Source organism: Leuresthes tenuis, unplaced genomic scaffold (genome assembly GCF_036924035.1).
Source record: "Leuresthes tenuis unplaced genomic scaffold, fLeuTen1.0.hap1 SCAF_11, whole genome shotgun sequence".
Lineage (NCBI taxonomy): Eukaryota > Metazoa > Chordata > Actinopteri > Atheriniformes > Atherinopsidae > Leuresthes > Leuresthes tenuis.
In genome coordinates, this window is record NW_027325365.1 from 21,903,300 (window position 1) to 21,926,029 (window position 22,730).

The window sequence follows — 22,730 nt, forward strand, 5'->3', positions numbered from 1 at the left end:
AATGTTTGATTGCAGAGAGCTTGAGAAAAATGTTGTTTCTTTGCCTGCTGTGTTTTTTGTGAAATTGTTCCGGTCTTATTTAGAGTCATTAAGTGGATTTGAGCGCGCCCATGTGAGATCTGCCATATTACTGGCTTCATCGCCGCAGTGTCCTCTGCCCTCCCTCCCTGCCTCCCACTTTGCATCTCTGCTTGGCTGCCTTGTCTGTTTTCTCCCTTTAACCTTAACCTTGTCCCCCCCACCCCACCGTGCCTCATTAATTTTTTCTCCTCCAGCCCCCCTATCCTCTTGTGTCTGCTATTTATCACTTAATGCTTTCCCCTCTTTTTCCCCCTTTTGCCTTTTGATGTGCATGCTTTGTCACATTTCCATGATTCTGTCACTCTTTCACTCTCCAGTGCTTCTAAGCTCCATCGTGTGTTCCCGCCCTCATTGCCACCTCCTCCTCCTCCTTTCCACCACTACGCTCTTCCACTGTCTCACCCATACCCCCTTTTTCTCTCTCCTCTGGCTCATTCGTTAGCTCCCGCCGTCATCCTTCCCCTCCATCTCGGTGGTGCGACGCTGATGGGAGGGAGAGGGAGAGAGAGCGGGTGTGTGCGCCTGTGTTGAGTCTGCTCTCAGTCTCAGCTGTGGGCAGATGGAGGATGGAGCCACAGCCACATCTCTCCTTGTCTTCTGCTCTGCCTGTCACAGGCTGAAAGGTATTCTTGGTGTTCTCTCATCCATCTGTTCTCTTGCGCCTGAGCTGGCCCTAATTTGTGACAGATCGAGCAACAAAAAGGACTGAGGACTGAAAACAAGGGGGTGACTAAAAGACCTGCAATCTCCTGGAAAAGGAGCACCGGGCATCGCGCTCATCTTTCTCCTCCCTATTGTGTTCAGGTGTGTGCTTTTCATCTCTGCAGTGCATCAGCCACACGTGTGCTGGTGCACTGATCCACACTGCCCAAGTGTGTGTCTTTCCTCCTGCGCGGTGCTCCGGCACTCAGCTAGCGGACTGTGCCTCACAGAGCTCACTAAAAACAGACAGCGAGCGGACAAGCAAGACAAACAAGAGTGAAGAGAAACAACAGCAAGGGAGATAGAAGCGACAAAGAGGACTTTGACAAGGAGGAGAAAACAGGGCTCAAAAGATTGAGAATCAAGAAAAGAGGACTCTTACGGGAGCAGAAAGGAGTGGAGTGTGGAGGAGAGGAGATAAGGGTAGAGGGTCCATCACAATGAGCGACAAGTACGGAGCAATGCATCACGCAGGCAACACTGGAAGAACCAAGACCCTCTCGCATGAGACAGGTAAGACCCCCGGACACTTCTATGTCGCTCCGATGATCAGATGTCATTGTTGTACATCTTCTTTATACATAGGTGAAAGAATGAGAACCATACTGGAACTTGAATGAAGCCAATCCCTTGTGAAGCGGATGGACAGACTTGTGGACCCTGAATTATTTCTCTCTGTTTTATTCTCAACTTATAAATTTTGCATTTCAGTGCCTAGCTGTAATGTAGGTTACATGTGCATATGATGGCGTGTATATGGGTATGGGTATGTGTGTGTGTGTGCGTGTGTGTGTGTGTGTGTGTATGAGAATGTGTGCATGGTGGATGTAGCGGTAGTGATCAAACGGCATACATTTGAATAGGACGCAGCTTTGATGTGCCCTTGAAGTTATGATTGGCATCCGCGATAGCCAGTGTGCGCACTTCGTATGTGTACCTCAGTGAGTGTGTTTGTTGTTTTTTTTCGGGGGGGGGGGGGTTTATTCTTTTGGTCAATGATTTCAAGTTGGCATGGATGTAAGTGCCTTTTCGTCTGTCAGCTCTCAGCTCTCTGGTGACCACGTTCCAATTTGCAATGATTGTAGCAATTGACAGGCAGATGAAGAAATGGATGGGAGACGCTTTGCCCCTGTTCCACATCAATACGTCATGTGTGTTCCTCAATATTTACAAGGTTATTTCTTAGTATTTGACTTTCTAATTTCATGCTGATTAATTGATTGAATATTCAGATGAGATGTGAATTTCATTTAAAAAATCAATGTGTTGTGATGTGTGAATGTGCGGCTTATTTAAGAACAGCAGGGCTCATATTTAGCATAACTGGGTTGTTTTAGAAACAATCTGACCTGCTTGGAAAAGGCTGCGTGTGTCCTCAGTATATCTCTGCTTCTGCACCCATGTGTGTATTTGTGTTTGTGTGTGATTCATATATTAGTTGTTTGATTGCTTTGTGGGTGTGAGGGGATTGCTAGCACTCGACAAGCTAATCAAACAGTTCCCACAGACAATCACAACGTGTCACACACCCCTCTCAGCAGCTCTGACACATCTGCCTCCTATCTGAGCAAACATTGTGAATTTACTAAGCTAGGAAAGCAAAGAGTGTTTTTTTTAAGAGAAAGACAACATTGTCTAAGGAAATCCACTTATTTAATGAGCTCACACACACAAACTCCCTGAACCACCCGCATGAACACAAAGATGCTCACCAACACACACACACACACACACATCTGTTACAGGGATCGGGCCCAGCGGTGGATAAATGTGCCTTTCTGATTGCTGCCACAGACAGGACGTGATTGGCATGGCAGACTGGGGAATTAGCTATGGTTTCCATGGTGACTAATTAGGAGGGTCCTGACTGGTGGGCTTATGAAGACAGATGACAGATCAGTGGTTCACTTCCTGCTTTACAAATCGGGTGGTCCCATTGGCTATCTGGACCCCCCACCATCTGAGACAGGCAGGCTCTCTGCAGGCCACCTCACACGTCTTCAGCTCACACACTGTCTCTAGATTTGCAGAAAATGAAATGTTATCAAAAACCAGCAGAAATTTGAGTCTTTGAGATTTAATCTGTTTTCTGAAGCAGTGGAGTATTTAGAAAAACAAGCACATCTCAGTTTACAGCCGAGTAGCAGCAAGTTGTTTTTTGGCTTGACCAAACTGATAGAAGTCAAATATTTCCTCACCACTTGGCCACTGCTTTACACATTAAACCCCACATGTGTGTCGCCGTAGGCTAAACCCACTGTTGCCTTATGCATATTTAGGGAATGATTCTGAACACACGTCTTTTATGTGATGGTAAAGTCAGAGGTGCGCACTCGCATGCACAGTCCCTCACGTCAGTGATGTAGCTGCAGGGCATGTGAGAGAGAAATAGGTGTGATTGGGTCCATCTGTGGCGGAGAAAAGGAGACAGAGAGAGCTCCATCTGTGGACACCTGCCCTTCCTCCAGGCTACTGTCCCATCTCTTCTGAACTGCCAGTGAGATCTGTGCTTGCACAGGTGCAAGTGCATCTGCGTGTTTGTTCACAAATCCGGACACGGTCTGTGTGTTTCTGAACATTTTTGTGAAGAATTTCTCACTACGTCGAGCTGATTTGAGGCGAATTCACAAACACTGAGAACCAAAAAAGCTGTTAAAATGTGTAAAAGTAGATTATTTTGTTTCTGACATTTCTTACCTGCTGTTAACACTAGTCTAAAATGTCAGTAAGTTGTGTTTCTTCTCTTCCAGCTGGTTTTCAACACAGACCATTTGGAATGTCAAAGTAGGGAAAAAAACAAGTGTAATAAGTTTCGTTGTGTATGGTGCTGCTAGGTTTGTTTGCTGGTATGGCTTACTGGGTCAATGTTAAGATTATTGGCTACTTTTGTGCTTTTCTTGCTGTAACTAATCCAATAAATGGTACAATTAAGGTGTCATTTTTAAGTCCTAAAAAAATAGAAAAAGAACGATCCGCCCAAGGGTGCACTTACAGCCTACACTTCTACCATTAAGTGATACTCACTGTACCATAAATAATTTATGCTCATGGACACAAGCAATTCAGTGTGCAACACAATGTTGAACACTGAAATTTTGTGATAACAGGTAGAAGGACAGTGAGCATACAGCTGTCTGCCTTGCCTCTCTCCCTTTCCCTCAGTCAGGCACCAGCTCCACCTAATGGCCTCTAAAAGTACTGAGGCACGCACGCACTCACACACACACACACACACACACACACACACACACACAATCGCATTCAGACAGACTGACATGCACATTCGAGCTTTGATTAAAATGGTCGGAGCGCAATTTCATTTCACCAAGACGAGCAGGGTAGTTAAAAAGCCGCTGAGATAATGGCTGTGCTTTTTTATTTTATTTTCCTTTTTTTTTTGGGTCAGACGCTACTTATTGGAGCGCAGCACCTCCATCCACACGGGGAGCATGGCAGAGAGAAGAGGACACAAAAGGAGAGGTGATTGGAAAAGGCACAGAGAGGGAGGGGAGAAAAAAGAGAAAAGCGATTGAAGAAGACGTGCGTGTCACGGCTAAACAAATAAGCATGTGTGAGAACAGATGGTAATAAAGTTCTCTGTTACAAGACTAGCGGCTTGTACACACACTCATTCACACACACACACACATGGGCTGACACACATAAGCACAGCTTGATTATGCAGAGTATTGGGCCGTGAGTCATTAAGACTTTGCCTCAGTGAAGCTGACTCAAAAGTGAGCAACGACAGTCATCTACAAAGACCGGTCACTAGCAGTCATCTCTCTTTCTCCTCTCCCTGTCTGTCCATCTGTCCCTGTCTGCCCTGCTCCATCTTTGTCTTTGTTTCCACTTATTTCTGACTCCTACATCCTGCTTCGCCCCACTGACTCTCCTTCGTTCCAGGCCTCTCTGTGCCCCCATCCTGCTTCAGGAAGATGAGTTTTTTCTCTGCTTTTAGCTTTCCATTCTGGCGTCTGTTAGCCAAAATGTGTGTACGAGTAAGTGTGTGTTGATGTGTGAGGGTGTTGTGTCCTCAATCACAGTGAAAGCATTTGTTTCCCTCAGCCGGGGGAGATAGATTATGTATTTCACTCCTTTTCTTCACATTGGCTTTTTTTCCTCTCCTTCCACCACGCGGTTTGTCCTCCCCACTCAAGGTCGGTCGGAAGATTGCTTTCAGCCCCCTGTGTCCTTCCCAACGCACCATGTTATATTGTGCGAACGGCCGTCAGTGCCTAGTGTGCAATTCGTTTGTGCATGTTTCAAATCGCGGAACATGGGGGCTGTGTTTTGTATGGTTCAATCTGTCCCGTCTCTCATCAGGTAAGCACTTATGTGTTTGTGCTGGCTGATGGAAAAGCAGTCAGCTGGCTCAATCTAAGTCTGCAGGTACGTTCTGAAGAAAAGGAAAATGGAAAAGGAAAAGAAATTGTTAAGATTAGAAAGCGGATATTGAAATCTTTGAGTGTTTTTGTGTTGAATATTTTTAAAAAGTAAAGTGTTTCAAAGGTTTTCCTCACATAGGCTTTTTTCTATGTGAATATTTAACTCATTTATTGATTTCTAGAGTGAGTACGTGCATCTGCAGTTGAGTGCGTGGCTGGTTTTTGTATGGACGGTTGGAGGTATTAATTTTCACAGTGGTGATTTGGGTGAGTAAAGGGCTGGCAAGCTAGCTGGTGTTCTCAGCATGCATTTTGAGCGTGTGTGCATATGTGTACGAGTGTTTGTGTGTGTCTGATCGGCGAGCTGGCTACATTTATGCTTCACTATGCTGGCTGCTCATCCATGTGTACCATCTGCATGTGGTGCTGCCATGTGTGTCACCTGTACCCCAACACATCCCACTCCTCTCATATATCTAACTATCCCTCCATCCACACCTGACACTGTCTTATTGTCCTCTTATCGCTGGCTCCTCTGCTTTCATTTAAAAAGCCAATTTATAAGCAGAGAGTGAAAACAAAACTGACATTGCTGTTAATTTAAAACCTTTCACTTACTTTGCAGTGCATATTAATATGGAAGAATAATATCTACACATAGTTATTCATCATCCCTTTTCACCTTTTAATTTTCCTTTAAAAAAAGAAACCATCATATCCTTAATCAGTGCAGCTTTGTAGGATGCAGCGTTAGGCCATTTGTTAGCTATGCGTCGCCAACACTCTAAGTGATCGATCCACACCAAAGTTAACTATGAGACAGATGAAAGTGTCACAATTACAGTCTGGCTGAAGTGAAAAATTGATCCCTGAAATTCGTCTGGAAAGGAGTTTAAGTCGTAGGGATGCAATCGCTCATCTGCACAGCCACATTGTAGCTTCTGGTGCGGCAATGACAGCCATGACTCATTGACTCATCACGTCGCTGTTTGTAAACTCAAAATCCAACTAACAGTTCCCTGTTTCATTCTTCATCTTATCTAATGTTTCCAGTTCCTCTGCTATCTCGGCCTCTGCGCTGCTACCACCTCCCGTCCATGTATCCCTCGCCGCACCTCCTTCATCTTTAATATCCTTCTCCCCAAAGCACTGACTCCAGCTTCCTGAACTCTTCACCTCTTCTTTTGTTCTCTCCCCCACATCTCTTTCTCCCTCACACGTCTGTTATTAACATAAAAAAAAGGAGAGAGACTACCTTTCCTCAAAGCCTAGACTGTGAGTCACTCCACCCTGCCAGCTTCTGGCTGCTTTCCTGGCTGTCACGGCGCGACAGATGTGAAACCGATTTTAAGGGACTGGGTGAGGACAATGGTGCACGCATTCGAGAGTTGCATCCAGCAGGTTCAAAGAGTTGTGCTTCTGCAGAAGACAGCCGGTTCTGTTTCTGCAGCAAAAATGGGTCAAATGCAGGATTGTTTCACAAGCACAGAAAGGGAGTTGTTTCTGTGAAGATATAATGGAAATGAGGCCACTCTTAAGAGTGTAGGAGGTGTCCTCATGCAATTGTGTAACTGCCTTTGTTGTGTCAGGGCATACCTTATAGAAGTGAATCCCCACAAAGTGTTTTTTTTCACACAGCTGCCAGAGGGTAGAGTGCGGAGAAACTTAATGCATAAATGGCAGTGGGGTAGGTACAAAATAAAGTTGGAGCACTCTTCCTTACGGTGCTGCTGTCACATTCGTTTTTAAGAAAAATGTTATTGATTGCATGTGCCTTAAATCACACGAAGGACTTCAAGCTTGTCTTCATGCAGAGAGAAACGCATTGAAGAGTTTTATTACTTCTAAATTACTTTGATGAACACAGTAAAACGGCTCATTCGAAAAAGATACATTAACCGTCCATCAATTTTGTGAGGTGGATGACTCGTTCAACTAAAATGTTTTGTCACTTTTCACTCAATTAAATCAAGATAATGTTCTCACATCCGCGAGGAGTCGATTAAATGGAGAAACATCACAGCTTCCCTTTCGGCATTCAGTCACAGCATAGGCCTATTTACAGCTCAGGAGGGATTTGCTCACTAGATAGTACAGATTTTTATTTTTTTTTTTTACTTTAAACTGAAGACTTTGTAGTCTTTAAAAAGGCTTGGAAGGTTTCTGTGTTTGTGCTACAAAAAATAAGCCATCACAAATTTGGAGCTTAGAATAAATCCTATAGATGCATAGCATTTTTTTCAGTATAGCTAGGATACAGTTTGTATTCATAAACAGACACAGCTTCAACAGAGTCTCCAGCTGCCATTCTGAACCGTACTGTTTTGAAGAGACAGGGTTGCCTTTAGCATGATGACAAAGTGAAACTCAGTATATTCATGTGTGTTTGTGTGTGTGTTGCTAATGACCAGTGCTTAAGGGGGAGATGAGGGGAGATGGGCCATGCAGCAGGGCTGAGGGGGCAGTGAAATGATCCCATCGATCATTCTTGATCACCTGAACTGTGTCACACAGCTCCTTCATCTCTATGTATGTATGTGTGCCTCACACTGACACACATGGTGAGGCTCAACTGTCTGTCAAACCATTTTCTGTGTATGTTTGAGCTTCAGAATGACGCTGCGGTGACTGAGCTGGCCAAACACCAGCTATTGCACGATTCCATTAGCATTGCGAAGGCTGGCCGTAGATTGCTATTGATCGAGCGTGGCTTCTATTCATTGGCTCTTCAGCAAGGAGTGCACACGCACACTTATACATTTGTGCTGAGTAGGACTGGAGTATGTGAAACCATACTGACACTTGCATGTTGAGGATGTCAGATTTTTTGTGTTTGAGTGTAATTTTACCGTATTTTTATTATCAAACTAGTGAAGCGCTTGTTGCTTGGGGGATATGGAGAGAAAGCCTCAGTGATTTGACTTGTGATTCATTGTTAGACAGGCCTGTGCAGTGTGTGTGTGGTTGTTGGCTTTTACGGGACTTGAGGAGGCTGAGCCAGTCGATGGCTGAGCTTTGGATTTTAAACAAATCAATGCCAAGTGACTGGACCCCGGAGCCACTTCTTAATGAGATCCACTGCACTGAGATCTCCATACTCTCTCTGTCTCCACTTCGCTCTGTCTGTCCATATTTCGCCCAATGATCTGTCATTATTTCTCACACTGACTTTATTGTCTATCACTCTCATTTCTCTCACCTTTTGCCCTTTGCCCACAGGCTGCATCTGCACACATACATATACCTCAGACAGAATTTTCATACATACTTTGTTTTATATTCTCATGTTCTCAGACAGTCCAATTCAGACCCTCCAGTGGCAGAAACTTTTCTCTTTCAATTTGGAAGTGTTGCAGCAGTGAAAACTGTCACAGTATGTCTCCATTTTATAAAGAAATATTATCAAAAGTCTAAAAAGACCAACGAGGCCTGCCGCATGTACAGTATTATTTCAAATATATACTTTTTTCTGGAAAATGTGCTATACATCCAGGTATTCGTGGGTCCTCCAAAAACTACATCAGTTATTTAACAAGGTGTGCACGCACATTAGAGAGCAAACATGTGTGGTCGTGTGTGTGTGTGCGTGTGTGCGTGTGTGTGTGTGTGTGTGTGTGTGTGTGTGTGCATGTGAACACATGGAGGGGATTAAGGATGTAATGCAGGATTATCCAGAAAGCAGACATCCCACTTCTTCTGGAGGTAGACGTGGAGTCACTGAGAGTTTTCGATGAGGCTGATGGATGGATGGATGGATGGATGGATGGATGGATGGATGGATGGATGGATGGATGGATGGATGGATGGATGGATGGATGGATGGATGGATGGATGGATGGATGGATGGATGGATGGATGGATGGATGGATGGACGGACGGATGGATGGATGGATTTAAAGAGAGAAGAAGAAACCAAGTGTAATTACCCTGAAAATACAATTTTTGTAAATATGAAAAAAAGACTGCATGCATGAAATGATTGCAACTGAAGAATTAATTGTATATTTGCATTACAGATGAAATAGTTATTAGAAATAGACATCCTAAGACAAACAGTCACAGAGGCTTACACTTTGGTAATTCTTTCCACAAAAACATAGTAACTCCTCGGTGTCTCCAGGAAGAGAAAACACGCTAGCTCCAGATGATCTAAGTGCTCACATCGTTTCATACCACACATGCAAGTCAGCAATGTATCTTGGGAAGAAGTCATTTAATCATTTATAAACAAGGCACACTATGACTCACTAAAAGCTAGTGCAGTGTCTGGAGAACGCGTGTAGAGGTGTGTGTGTGTGAGAAAGAGAGGGGAGGATTGAGGAAGGGGACAGGGGAGTGGAGGATAATGGTTTTGTACTTCCCAGGTGAAACACAAAATATAAAATTTTCTGAACCAGTAATAGGAGCAAATCGTCCCTCCACCTCTTGTATTTGTGTTTCTGTGTCAGCAGATCTGTCTCTGCCCTTTTTGTCAGCGCTCTTAACATTGTTAACTGCACAAATCACTGTTACTGAACATAACGGCACACATTCAAATATAATGAGACTTGAGTCATTGCCATTGCTCTGTTCAAAGTGGTTTTTATTTAGTGCGGCATGCCCAAGGTCCCCACTGTCTTTGCTCATCAACAATTGCCAAGTATTAAATAAAACATGAGACATAAGAGAAATGTGAGCAAAGGAACCCATGCTCCCCATTTAAAGCCCACACAAGGTGATAGAGGAAATCTTACACATGTGCGGGCACACACACTCACACCAAGCATTCGGGGGGGCACAGGGTCTGGAGTTGTTGCTTTTCATAATTGTTTTGGTCTAATCCTGGTTTTAATATGTCTCTCACAGCAGGCACGCCTTCACGCTTAATACTGTAGACACTGTGGATTTGTTTAATTATGTCTGTGTGTGAATGTGTGTTTCTGTGCAAGTGTCACATGCATTTAAGAAAGAAATGAGGATGTTTTAATTTACCACCTCCAGTTTGATGACGATTTGTAATGCAATCTGAGTTTGTGTAATTGAAAGGATTTGAACAATCTATAGGAGCAGGTGACAGCAAAAAGATGCAGAGAAACAAAGGGCATCTATACTTCTGGACACAATACTCACACATGGGGGCTGAAAAGACACACACATCTAGCAAGTGAACCCTTGGCAGTGCTTCTCCAGTCTGTTTGAAGTAGTGTCTCACAGGAGACTATAGGACTGTGGCAGTGTGGTGTTTCACCCTCTCAAACACACACTGGCTCGCAGGGAAAGAGGAATTGCAGCAAGAAAAGACAAGCAGAAGAGACAGTCAGAGGAATGTCCCTCCTCAAGCACACTTCAGTTCGCCTCATGCTTATCTCTGGGTCTCTAGCTGCGCTCTCTGCAGACATAGACGGGGAGCGCTCAGTGAGCAGGTTGAGGTTGTTTCCAGCCACAATTTTTTTTTCTTGCCTTTCCCTCCATGCCAATGTGCTCATATCTCCCTCTATCATTCTCAAGCTGATTGGGTGAAATTGAAACATTGCACTGGGGACACAGTGGTAAGATTACCCAGTCCTGCATCAACTTTAGAGACGAGGTGTGTTCCTTTATTTTTGTTGCACTGTAAATTAGTATAGCTGGCCATATGGAGATGGCTTTGGTCTCCATTGCTGTGCACACCAACCAAAATTAGCTGATAATCTAAAAAACATAGCAAGGGCTGTCAAACGTATCCCCACCAACTGCATCACTCAGGTTGATTGCAGCTATATATACACATAGCTGCAATCAACCTGATATATATATATATGCTCCACTCCACGTTTGAGAATCAGGTCAGTTTTCAAATGAAGTATTAGTGACCGAACTATTACAAACAACAGAGATGATTTTGCTAGACTGAATGTGACTTTGGTATTCCATTCGCTTCGCTTCTGAAACAGGTGCAACGTGACACCGCATGAGAGAACAGGTTAGAATCGCTCCTCCATTTCTCTTACTTTAGCAGTGGGGCCTGATCTGTGCTGTACAAATTCAAAGCCCCTCGTGACAATTTTGGGGCCTGTAACCTTAACTTTCCCCAAAACACGCAGTGCAAGCACATACGAATAAATAAAGAATAAATAAATAAATAAATGGAATAAATAAAGTGGGAAATCAAAACGTGTCGCTAGAGTGATGGTCGATTGAAACCTGTCAGAGCTCGGTTTATTTTTCAAGTGACTTAAAAAACAGCTCATTTGAATTTTTCTGGGTTTTTTCTTCCTTCAGCCGGCAGCCAGCCCACAAATGCCTCATATTTTCTTGAAAACAATAGATACATAAACACACACATCAAAAGATTACAAATGCACAAAACAATCCCACTTAAAGACAGTCTTGCAATGCTGCCAATTTGCAAAGCTATTATTTTGTTCCTTGTTCTGATGTTTTTGGCTCCTGTTTTCCAAGCAGTCCGTGTAAACCCAGTTATTTTCTTGTGCGTTCTGTATAAGAGCAGGTTTGTGGACAGGATGCTGCATCCAGCCATATCTCTTATTTTTCTATCATCCCTCTCCCCCTTACTCATTTCTCCAGATCTCCCTGTGGTGTCCTATAGCACAGCAACAAAAAGAACTAATACAGAAGAAATGTACCTACGCACAGGCACAGATGGAGAGACAGAAAGAGGGAGAGGATAAGGGGTGTAGAGGCAAAAGAAAGAAGGAAAGTGCCATGTAGAAACAGAAGGATAGAAGCAGGAGGGGAGGCACAATCTTGTATGGCAGAGCGGAGAGGAGAGTTAAAAGCTCTCAGCAATGTTGCCAGTGTAACACCCTTGTTCCATGTGTTTCCACGGCTTCTAGTCCAAGTTCTAAAGTAGTAGACTAGACTAGAAGACTGTCACTAGTTCTCCCGTACACACGCATTTACATGCAGAACTGTCCGTAACGGTCTGTTTACTGATGTATAAATTATTATTGTGAGTTTTTCACCCCAAAAGGTGTAAGATATTCAATAAAGGTACTTATATTTATTAATTGATAAATATAGATAAACAACAGTTGAACATGAAGGTTTATTCGAGGTTAAGACGACAATAAGATTTCTCAATGTTCCCCGACCGACACTGTCTTTCTGCACAAATATAACTTTCCTCAAGAGATTGTGTGCATGATGCACATGAAACAATCTTCATGCAATGCTACCAGTTTTACATATTTGAATGAGAACAAAGACAGTGTTATTCACTGCTTTGTGTTTTTGCTTCAGCACACATCACACTCAAGTTGAGCAGTTCTCTTGCATGTTTTCTTGAACATAAAGCAAATAAAATTCAAGTGAAACACAGAGATTTCACTTGCAGTTATAATACTGATTAATGTGTGTGTGTGTGTGTGTGTTTTCTTTAAAATACCACACAAAGTCTACAAATCCACACACAAACATGACCATTTAAAGGGATAAATGTGTGTCAGCTGAAAAAGTCATAAAGAAAGCCACCATGCATAACCCTCGAGAAGTTATAAAATTTTACTGAGTCCACTCCTCAGTTTAGTGTTTCTATAACCTTCCAGAGTGTCTTTTGCACCCTGAGCTACACAACCAGGTATGAACAAACAGACAGATAAAAGACTTGCAGTGTTATGACATCATCAAATGTGCTTGATCACCTCATGAATTTTGTATTACCTCTCTCTGAAGCTTGCAGATTTTTTTCCGGAGGTTGTCAGTATATTCTTTCCTCTCTTTAGTAATTACTCAGATTTAAATCATGTCTTAGATGTTTTTCAGTGGTTTTACTCCTCCATTATCCCTTCTATCATGTCCAGACATGTCCATGTTGAATTAATTAATTGCATAATGCTGCATAATGTAGTTAAGACCTGCCACCACATGATAGATTATATGTTCTGGATTCAAGAATAAGATTTTGTTTACTTCAAATTCAGTTTTTTTCCCCTTTCCTTTTCTTTTCTTTCTGTGCTTTTCCTCTTTCATCCTTGATTTTATTCCATCCCTCTCATGCCCTTCACCTTCTCCTCTCCTTCATCCTCTCACTCTCCCTCCAGTTCTAGAGGGTATTTTTTTTTCATCTCCACTTAGCTTTTAGTGCTCTTCTGTGCCCCACTCTAGGGGAATCCACCTCTTTCCAGACACGGCCTTATTTTAGCAACACAAGCTGGTCCTTGGAGAGCGCTGTCAGACCTCATACACTGTGCTGTCTGCCCCTCTATCTATGTGTGTGGGTTTCTGGACTTGCATTTATGTGCACATTTTCCGATGTATGAGAACTGACAGGACAAGCAGTTTCATCAGTTTCTTTCTTTCTATCGTTCTTTCGTTCCTTTTTTTTCTCACTTACTTTCCTACTTTCTTTCTTTTGGTTTGGAGCAAAGCTACAGGTGAATTATTAATGAGAGAGGGAATATTCGTTCTACTTCTGATCTCCCACTGCTACGAAGAAAGTCTGAGAAATAAGGCAAGCATGAAATATCAAACATTCTTGATCTTCTCTGAAATTCAGCTGCCATCAAGGAATTTGTGTGCTTTGGAGCTTGCAAACATCTCTGTGTCTGTGTGTGCGTGTGGATTGATATTTCCATATAAATATTCCTATTTTTTTTCACTTCACACTCCCCCAGCAGAAAACGAATCAGCCATCGTGCGTCCGTTCTCTTCCTCACCCCACTTTGGGCCCTCGGATCACCAGGTAAACCTGCATTCCGTTAGCTGTGCAATGGCGCAACGAAAATGAGCAGCAAAGACGGAATATCGTCAGAAGCATCACCGCGGGCCAAATGCCTTATTATGTCAGATTTACAAATTCCCCGCACCCGCGTTGGAGGAAAAAGTGACCTACATAACTACAGACCAGAAAAAAACACCAATGGCCCAGTTCTCCTCTCCTCCACTCCCTCAATCCCTCTATCTCTGTCCCTTCCTGTTTAGCTGCTCTCTTTCCATTTCGTCACCCCTCGTTTATCCTTTCCCCGACAGCGGCTTTGTGAATTATCACCCCTCATTCAGATGAGAGGAATGGTGTCTATGTCTCCTTTTTTTTTGGTGTTTCTCAAAGGGTACACATTGCTAAAATAATACGGTGGACAGAGGGGGTGGTTAGGTTATCCAACCAACCTGCTACCTGGTAAACACCATCTGTTCGCACAAAATCTCCCCCCATCCAACACCATGACTAGAATAGATTGATCCAGTTGCACCTCTCCTGACGCACCTTTATCATGCCAGCTTCACACTGAGGTGTGTGTGTCTGTGTGTGATGTGATGATAGTAGATGATGACAGAATTGTTGTTCTTTTAGATTTTCAGTCACACACACTTTACACCGCAGATTGCAAAAGAACAGTAAAATATGTTGAGAATTAAAAGAAAAATGAAAGAATTCTTGAAAAATAGATACAACTAGAAGACTCTAAAAGGAAGATGAAACAAAAAAGAACATTCATAAGCCAGCACAATATTCTCCTGGTTTTCATTAAAAACTAAAAAAAAATATTTTTCCTTTAAACTACACATAATGAATATTGCACTGAAAGTATCTTGCCTATGATATCTGATTTGCTATACATGATTATTGTTGTCAAGAGTATTTGCAATAACAATATTATCACAATATTACTGTTTGTGTAATATAATCAGGATAATGATATTTCACTCTTTTGATGTCCCAATTATAATCTTATTTGCAACATTCATGAATCAGGGGTAGAAACTCCTGTACCAGCAGGCAGCTGATGGCAGCATTTCAAACTCATTGTTCTGGGTAGGCTTGGTCCTTGTGTCACTAATGAGATTTACATGTCAAAATGATGAAATTTCAATCGTCTATTAAGCTTCTTATGGCTGACAATGACCTAACCCAAAGATGTGACGGTGGTACAGAATTATGTTTGCTACATTCATCCCAGATGTAATGATTTCCTTGCTTTTAATCCTTTTCATTTTCACCAGAAATGCTAAGTCCAAAGTTATTGATATAATTCCTCATTGATCCGTAGCAAAGCCTTAATTTGTCATCTCAACATTCAACCGGTTTGTTGAACTGTCAATACACAGTTTGCATGTCTCAAATGGGATCTCCTCCAGGTCTATTGGTTGGAGGGCTGCCTTGCAATAACTGGATTGTAGTTTCCTCTGCATTGTAACATAAAGGACAATAAACTGTAGACTGGAGTGGTGGCAATTAGATCACAATTCAGAGACTTGCAAAGAAGAAAACAAAGAAAAGAAAGCCTGTTAGTGTCAGAGAACTGTTTGACTGCTTAATCTATCTATATATCAACTATCTAATTATGTTTTAATGAAACATAGGATTATAAACACATAGATATAACATCTGTGCTGTCAACCTTTCCATCTGTCTTTTTCTCTACCCCCCCATCTCTCTCTCTGTCTCTCAGCCTCAAGCAGCATTGAGTCAAATCAATCAATTCAGGTTTCTTGGGCAGACCAGTGGTGTGGCAAGAAATTGACCTTTCATTTTAATGTATGTGTGTGTGTGTGTATAAGTGTGTGTGTTTGTACACAAACCAGAGGGAAGCAGTCAGAGCTAAGGCACTGCCTTAGAGCCCATGGTGCCACCCAGTGTGGCAGTGCCCCCAGCTACCTACTGTGGATCAGAAACACACACGCAAACACAGACACAGGCACATAGTCGTCCCCCATTAGCTATAGCAGATGTGACAAGTGTGGACACAGCATTAGCTAGGCTCCATGTCTTTTTTTTTTTTCTTTTTTTTTTCTTAGTTTTTATGCTAAGCAGCATGCCATTGCGGTCTTTCCATTTTTACCCGGCTGGGTATTGAGCGTATTGAGTGAGTGAGTTAGCCTGGGTTAAGTGGCTGTGCTTAAGGGCACAACAGCACTGCTGCGATCACCGGCTGCTCCCGTACAGCTTTGGAATGAGCCCTGCGAAACAAGATAAAGGGCTCATGACAACACACACACACACCCTGGCTGAAGAGTGGCAGGCACTGAAGCATGAATGAATGGACAGAGTGTGGGGAAAAGATGTTTGATTTTCTGTCATCCTTTTGTTTTTGCTAGATTGTCAATTTGTATTTATCTCATTTCCTCTCCTTTATCTCCCACATGCTCACTTATGGATTTGAAACGCCTCACACACACACAGTGCAACATGCACAGACTCATAGTACCAGATGTGGGATGACATTTCCCATCTATCCAGAAGGTGGAGGTTTAATAGAGATTTATAATGATTATCGGGAGACTAAGGAAGAATATTTTGTTGCTGCGTAAAAGTATACTGATAGATGGCGTGGATGAATGGCTTGAGAGGTGAGAGAAGTCAATTGGAATTCAGTGGAGGATGTGTTTTAGAGGCACTGACAGAGAACTGTTGTTTATCCCTGTTTTTGTGTGCTTCAGGCTACGTCGCATTTTTTCTAAAAAGTCCAAAATCTTAAGGGCCATGCTTCTGGTGCTATAACCTAAGGGCACTGTTTTGAAAAGCAATCCACTGTGCGTGCATTTGCTGTTAAGGGTGTTTCTTCACTAAGACTCCACTACTTAGTCACTCCGTGTAGCTTTCTTAATCTCATATTAATGCACTGGGATTCCTCCACTCCCCAACCCTCGTCTGCTCTCCAGAGATTTTTGTGAGGAGAATTTATTGGCCGACTTGAGCCTGCCCTCCACTCCTCTGCCGTTATCTGTCCGTCCTCATGCTGCTCTTCTGAACTAAAACAGCTCATAATTATTGTCTTAGCATCCTTCATGTATAATTTATCAGCCGTTTAAAAGCAAAGGTGCACGCAGCTAAATCTAGAGGGAGCTTCTGTCTCTCCAACTCTCCTCTCTTGCTTTTATACTCTGTCCCCTCTGTTGAACTCTCTCGCATGTGCTTTAACTTTCAGTCATGTCCTTTCATTTTGTTTTTCACTTCTTTCTGCTGTCCTCCTTCTGATCCATCTCTTAATTTCAAATTAGACAACGAAATTAGGAATAATCATGTAGATGTGTTCTTGTCCTCTCTGTGTCCATTTTCTTTTCACCCTTCACTTCTTTGCTTTTTTATTCCCTCAATACCAAAAGGAAGGGAGAAGAAAGGAGAGTCACAGAGTAATTGGATTCCCCCTAATAGCGAGGGTAATGTTGACAGTACATAAATCCTGCCACTGAAATAGCGCCTCGTTTATCTTCAGATTTTGCCTCATTGTTTTTCGGCGCCTGTTTCCCACCCTCATCTTCCTCCACCTCTAACGCCTGTATATTTTTCCATCCATCCTCCTCTCCTTACCCCTCATCTCCCCGGGGGTCTCATCAGGTAGCCTTGATTGTATAGATGGGCCTGGTATGGGACAATGCATCTCCACATAAATTGGTCGACACGGTTTGGTTGCTACCACACAGATATCGAAGGGAACAAGGCTGGGAGGAACGCAGATAAAAGGAACACATGCTTGTTGCATCGGATATGTGGTGCGACATAAGGTTTACAGGAAACAATGAAGGATGCACTTGACTCTGCTTTGAGCAAATAAAATCTGTTCTTTCTCGTGCGCATTATACTTTGCCTGTGGGACTTCATCTGCTCTCAAGGATGGTGATATTTCAGGAGAACCTTAAATCACATTCAGTGTCAAATCTGTAGACTCCTGCGCCTGTGAAACAACCACTCACTTAATAGCAAGTAAAAATTGGCTCCATAATATATTCATGCAATTTCTAAACGTTATGACTTATCCCTGCACTTCTCACAAGAGACAAATTGAAAAATCAGAAGCAGAGGGTGACATTTTCTTATTTTTGCTAACTAATACGGGTTAAGCTCTTAAAGGATACTAGATTCTGTTCCATAATCAACTTAATCAGCTTGATAACATCTTTTTATTTGACCCCCTTCCCATCTGGTAAATATCCACATGCTTCAGACTAAAGAAGCATGTGAATCTGTATTCTCCATACTGACGTGACAGACTGATTGCATTGTTTTCATCATCACAGTAACTTTTTTAGACGTTGAAATCTCCAAGAGGCAGAGAAACAACTGGTGTAAGAAATGTGCACAGAGATACTTTCTGCACTTCAGAAAATTTTGACTTTCTGGTGATTCTTTTAACTATCTCCATTTCATTGAAATACAATATCCTAAAAATTTAATTAGTAGTTATGAGCATTCTTTTTTATCCCTTACAAACCAGGGCTTTTGCCTCCCATGTGTCTGATGCCCGTTGATTAGCAGTTCCGTCAAAGACTAAAACCAAGCCTGGCATCACCACACAAATCCGCCTAAAACTGTTCAGTTTTTTTATTTGATTTGATTTGATTAATATATTTATTAATTGATTAATATACTGCTTTGAATAACAAGCTAGTTATAAAACGGACGAAGGAAAGTGCCAATAAAACAACACTACTCCTGTCGTCTGGTTCTGACTAAAACCTATCCCTCTAGATCCCTTCTAGTTCCGTAAACTCCACATGTTGATGGCTGCATGCTGAAACCAATACTTTAGAACAGCACTCACAAAGTAATGGGTGACGTCACAGTGACCACGTCTATCTTTTATATACAGTTAATGGGGGAGACCCATTCAGCCGGAGCAAATGAAACATGAATCACTCAGCAGATTTTATTTAAACTGTTTGAAGTCTAAAGAGGTAGAATTATTCATTAGACCCCAAAGCTTAGAGGAAATGCATAACCTGGATGCATCAGCAAACAGGCCAGCACATTGTTTTAGCAGAATTAAAATCTCTGGTCAATATATGAGGACTTTTGAACCAAATCAACTACCTACACATTACCAGAAATTAGGAAAGAATAAGGGCATGGATATGGTAGAGAATTGAAAATGTATTAAGGTGATGCACACAAAGAAGATAAAGTTCATGCCACTGATTTTCTCCCCTCCTCCCCTCTCCTCTAAATATCAAACAACCTCATCAATTATTGACCAAAAGTCTAGCAGTTGATCTAAACAGCCCTTTCTAGCTGTATTAGGAGCCCATCACACACACTCTCCAGCATACTCCCTTTCATGCTCTTTCATGATCCATCTCATTGACGCAGGAGTCCAGGTCAGGTCAGCTAATCAATCACCTGGTTGGCATTTGAATTGTGTGGTCTGTCAATAGGCTTCCTGTGTACCTGCTCCTCTGACCTCATCTGCCCCAAACATAGGATACACCGCCAAGGTGGCCCAAGTGCGAGGGCGCTCAGTACAATAGAGCTTTGCAAATAGTGTACGTAGGGTCTGAATGGTTTCTGTTGATATTTTCGGCAATACTGACAGTCATGCTCTATTAACTTGGTCACGTTATCCTCTTTCTTCCTGAAGTCCTGGGGCTACACACTCACCTTTCGTGCATGACAGCCTGGAAACAGAAAGAGACAATGGGATGATATGAGACATACTGTCACAGTTTGTGATTTAATAGTCTTGTTTTCAGTTTCTTATGTTTTCTTTCTCATGTTTTCAGGTTCTTGTCATGTTTCTCCCCTGTCACCTTAGTCTCACTCATGTCACCTGTTTCATTGTCATCAGCTGCACGTCATCACTAATCACTCCTTCCACAGCATTTAGTCTCCTGGTTTCCTTTCGTTCATTGCAGAATCCTCACTAACCCTTCATGCCTTGCTGCAGAAGTAAAGTCGTTAAGTTAAGGTTTCCTGCCTCATGTTCTTGCCATAGTTCATAGTCCTATTCTTGTTTCAAAGTTATTTATTCTATAGCCTTGTTTTTTTTCCATAGTCTTGTTTTGTTTTCATAGTCTTGTTAATTCACCGTTTGAGTATTTTGATAATCCGGCTCAGCCGAGCTTTATGTTTTTGCCTTGCTCCCGGTTTTGATTTTGGAATAAACCTTTTTTGAATTCAAAGAACTGCATCTGGGTCCTACCTCACCACCGATCCTGACACATACACTATATTGCCAAAAGTATTTGCTCATCTGCCTTTACACGCATATGAACTTAAATGACATTCTTAATCCATAGGGTTTAATATGACGTAGGCCCACCCTTTGCAGCTATAACAGCTTCAGCTCTTCAGGGCAAGCTTTCCGCAAGGTTTAGGAGTGTGTTTTTTGGAATTTTTGACCATTCTTCCAGAGGCGCATTTGTGAGGTTAGACACTGATGCTGGAAGAGAAGGCCTGGCTCACAGTCTTAGCTCTAATTCATCCCAAAGGTGTTCTATCGGGTTGAGGGCAGGACTCTGTGCAGGCCAGTCAAGTTCTTCCACACCAAACTCGCTCATCTGTATGGACCTTGCTTTGTGCACTGGTCATGCTGGAGCAGGAAGGAGCCATCCTCAAACTGTATCCACAAAGTTGGGAGCATGAAATTGTTTAAAATCTTCTGAAGCATTCAGAGGTCCCTTCACTGGAACTAAGGGGCCAAGACCAGCTCCTGAAAAACAGCCCCACACCATAATCTCTCCTCCACCAAACTTTACCCTTGGCACAATGCAGTCAGATAAGCACCGTTCTCCTGGCAACCGCCAAACCCAGGCTCCTCCATCAGATTGCCAGATTCAGAAGCATGATTGTCATGATTGTTAGTCCAGTGGCGTCATGCTTTACACCACAGCACCCGACGCTTTGCAGCTGCTGCAGCTGTTCGGCCATAGAAACCCATTCCATGAAGCTCTCTACGCACTGTTCTTGGGCTAATCTGAAGGCCACATGAAGTCTGCATGTCTAGGTGCTTGAATTTATACACCTGTGGCCATGGAAGTGATTGGAACATGAATTTAATTATTTGGATGGATGAGTGAATACTTTTGGCAATATAGTATGTATACGATGTAATACAATGAGATTTTCTGCAACTGACTGCATTGACATCAAGGCACTTATAAACTCAAGTGTCTATGTAGGTCAGTATTATTTGTCTTTTCACTGAGAGGTCTGCAGCTGCTCTTAACACAGCCTCAGCCATTTAATTGGATTGTCAATCTGAAGAAGGCCTCTTTCTCCCCTTGTCTAACTCTCTCACACAATAACACACCACAGCCCTCAGACGCCTACCTTAACCACACATCAGAATCATATAATAATCTGATTTTATCTGTAGCCAAGCCACATTTTTGGTTGGATGCTAAAAAATTATTGTCAAGTGGTTAAATTTGAAGGAATCAAAAGTAATGTGAATACACAGAGGAGAAAATAAGGTCATAATTGTCTTTTGGTGGTGTCTTTTCAATACTACCCACACCCCCAACATCTGACATCATTCTACAACCGATAGGTCGTATTTCTTTTTGCCCTCTGCCACTTGTTCACTAGTTCCTGTTTGTACACGCATAGAACACAAAAACTGACTCACACAGTTTTTTTTCTTCCTTTTTGCTTCTTCTGTAGATGAGTTACCACAAGTCTTTTTACAGCTGCAGTCTCATCTCCTCTTCACCTCGTCTCCGTCACCAATATTTTTTTTTAAAAATCACTGCCACGTTTCATGTCCCTCATGCTGCTTTTTTAATGACACTTTAAACCCCCCATCTCAAATTCTCTTGTTCAGTTTGCCATCCTTTTTCCCTTCCCTTTCTGCTAATTCTTTCCACCTCCTCCTCTGCTTTTAATGCTCCTCTCCAATTGTTTTCCACTTTGCGGCTCTTCCCTTCATCAGTCAGCGTGCGCTCTGACAAAGATGCAAGGTCCCATGAAGACTGCCAGACTGTCTGCACAAATCTATGCAACAACATACACATGCACACACTTGACATGTAGAAAACAGCAGGGAAAAACTTTACAAAAAAGGTAAGAACAAAAAGAGAGCTTCTAATGAATCCATTTTACTGAGTTCCATTTGATTTCACTTGCATTTATTTCTCTCAGGCCCTTTGTCAAAAAAAAAGAAAAATAGCTGATTCACAGCATAGTTCTCTTGACATTGTATGTAGAAAATCTGCAAGGAGCTAAATCAACTATTGCTATTGTCTGCATTACAAGAAGTGTAATCTATCCATTTTTTTCAAGGCCTCTATAACAAACTCTAAAGTTGTGCGTATGCTCTCAATGAAAGCTATCATGCAGTGGATTTCCTCATTTTTTGGATGAAATTAAATAGGCCATCTCTGTATTATTGCACGTGACTGTGACCATTTTTGCTGGTTTTGCCACCCTCTGCTATATCTGATTATCGTGCTTCACCAACCTGGCATTTTTCTCCTCGAAGGTGCTGGAGCAGGACTTAGCTTCTCACTGAGTCAACTTTGATAGCAAATTTGTCCTTCACACACAGTGCTATCAGAAGAGAGACATAATTTCTCTTTACTGGAAAGAGTTTGATTCAGTCCCTTCCCCAAATGCCGCAGAGTAAACAGACACAGCAGGCATTTGGTTTGGCATTCTGATGTCCTGTGGGAGATAATCTATGAGAAAAAATGAAGATGCACAGTTTGATTCTGAGGAGAGATGTCCACAACCCTCTTTCTTCCAGCACTCTGTTTTCATCCCCCAATCCCTTGCTAGCCTGGGTTGTCTGTCTCCAGGGCTTTCAGAGGAACGAGTGGGTGAACGGTGCGAGGACCTGCAGCATGTGTGCATGAGTGGATGGGAACATGTTTGGAAATGTGTGCATGCTTGAAGTGAGATGACGTGATGGAAAGTCAAAGGAATTC

General features: G+C 42.4%; 1 protein-coding gene across 3 annotated transcripts in view; it reads left to right on the forward strand.

Annotated features, from left to right (window-relative positions):
• Nucleotides 1–581: 581 nt before the first annotated feature.
• tenm2a (teneurin transmembrane protein 2a) overlaps nt 582–22,730 on the forward strand; it is a 109,020-nt gene continuing 86,871 nt past the window's right edge. For all 3 annotated transcript variants that reach the window (XM_072396073.1, XM_072396074.1, XM_072396075.1), the window contains exon 1: nt 582–1,296. In XM_072396073.1, coding sequence (XP_072252174.1) covers nt 1,224–1,296 — 73 coding nt within the window. In that variant the 5' untranslated portion in view covers nt 582–1,223. The remainder of the gene's footprint in view (nt 1,297–22,730) is intronic.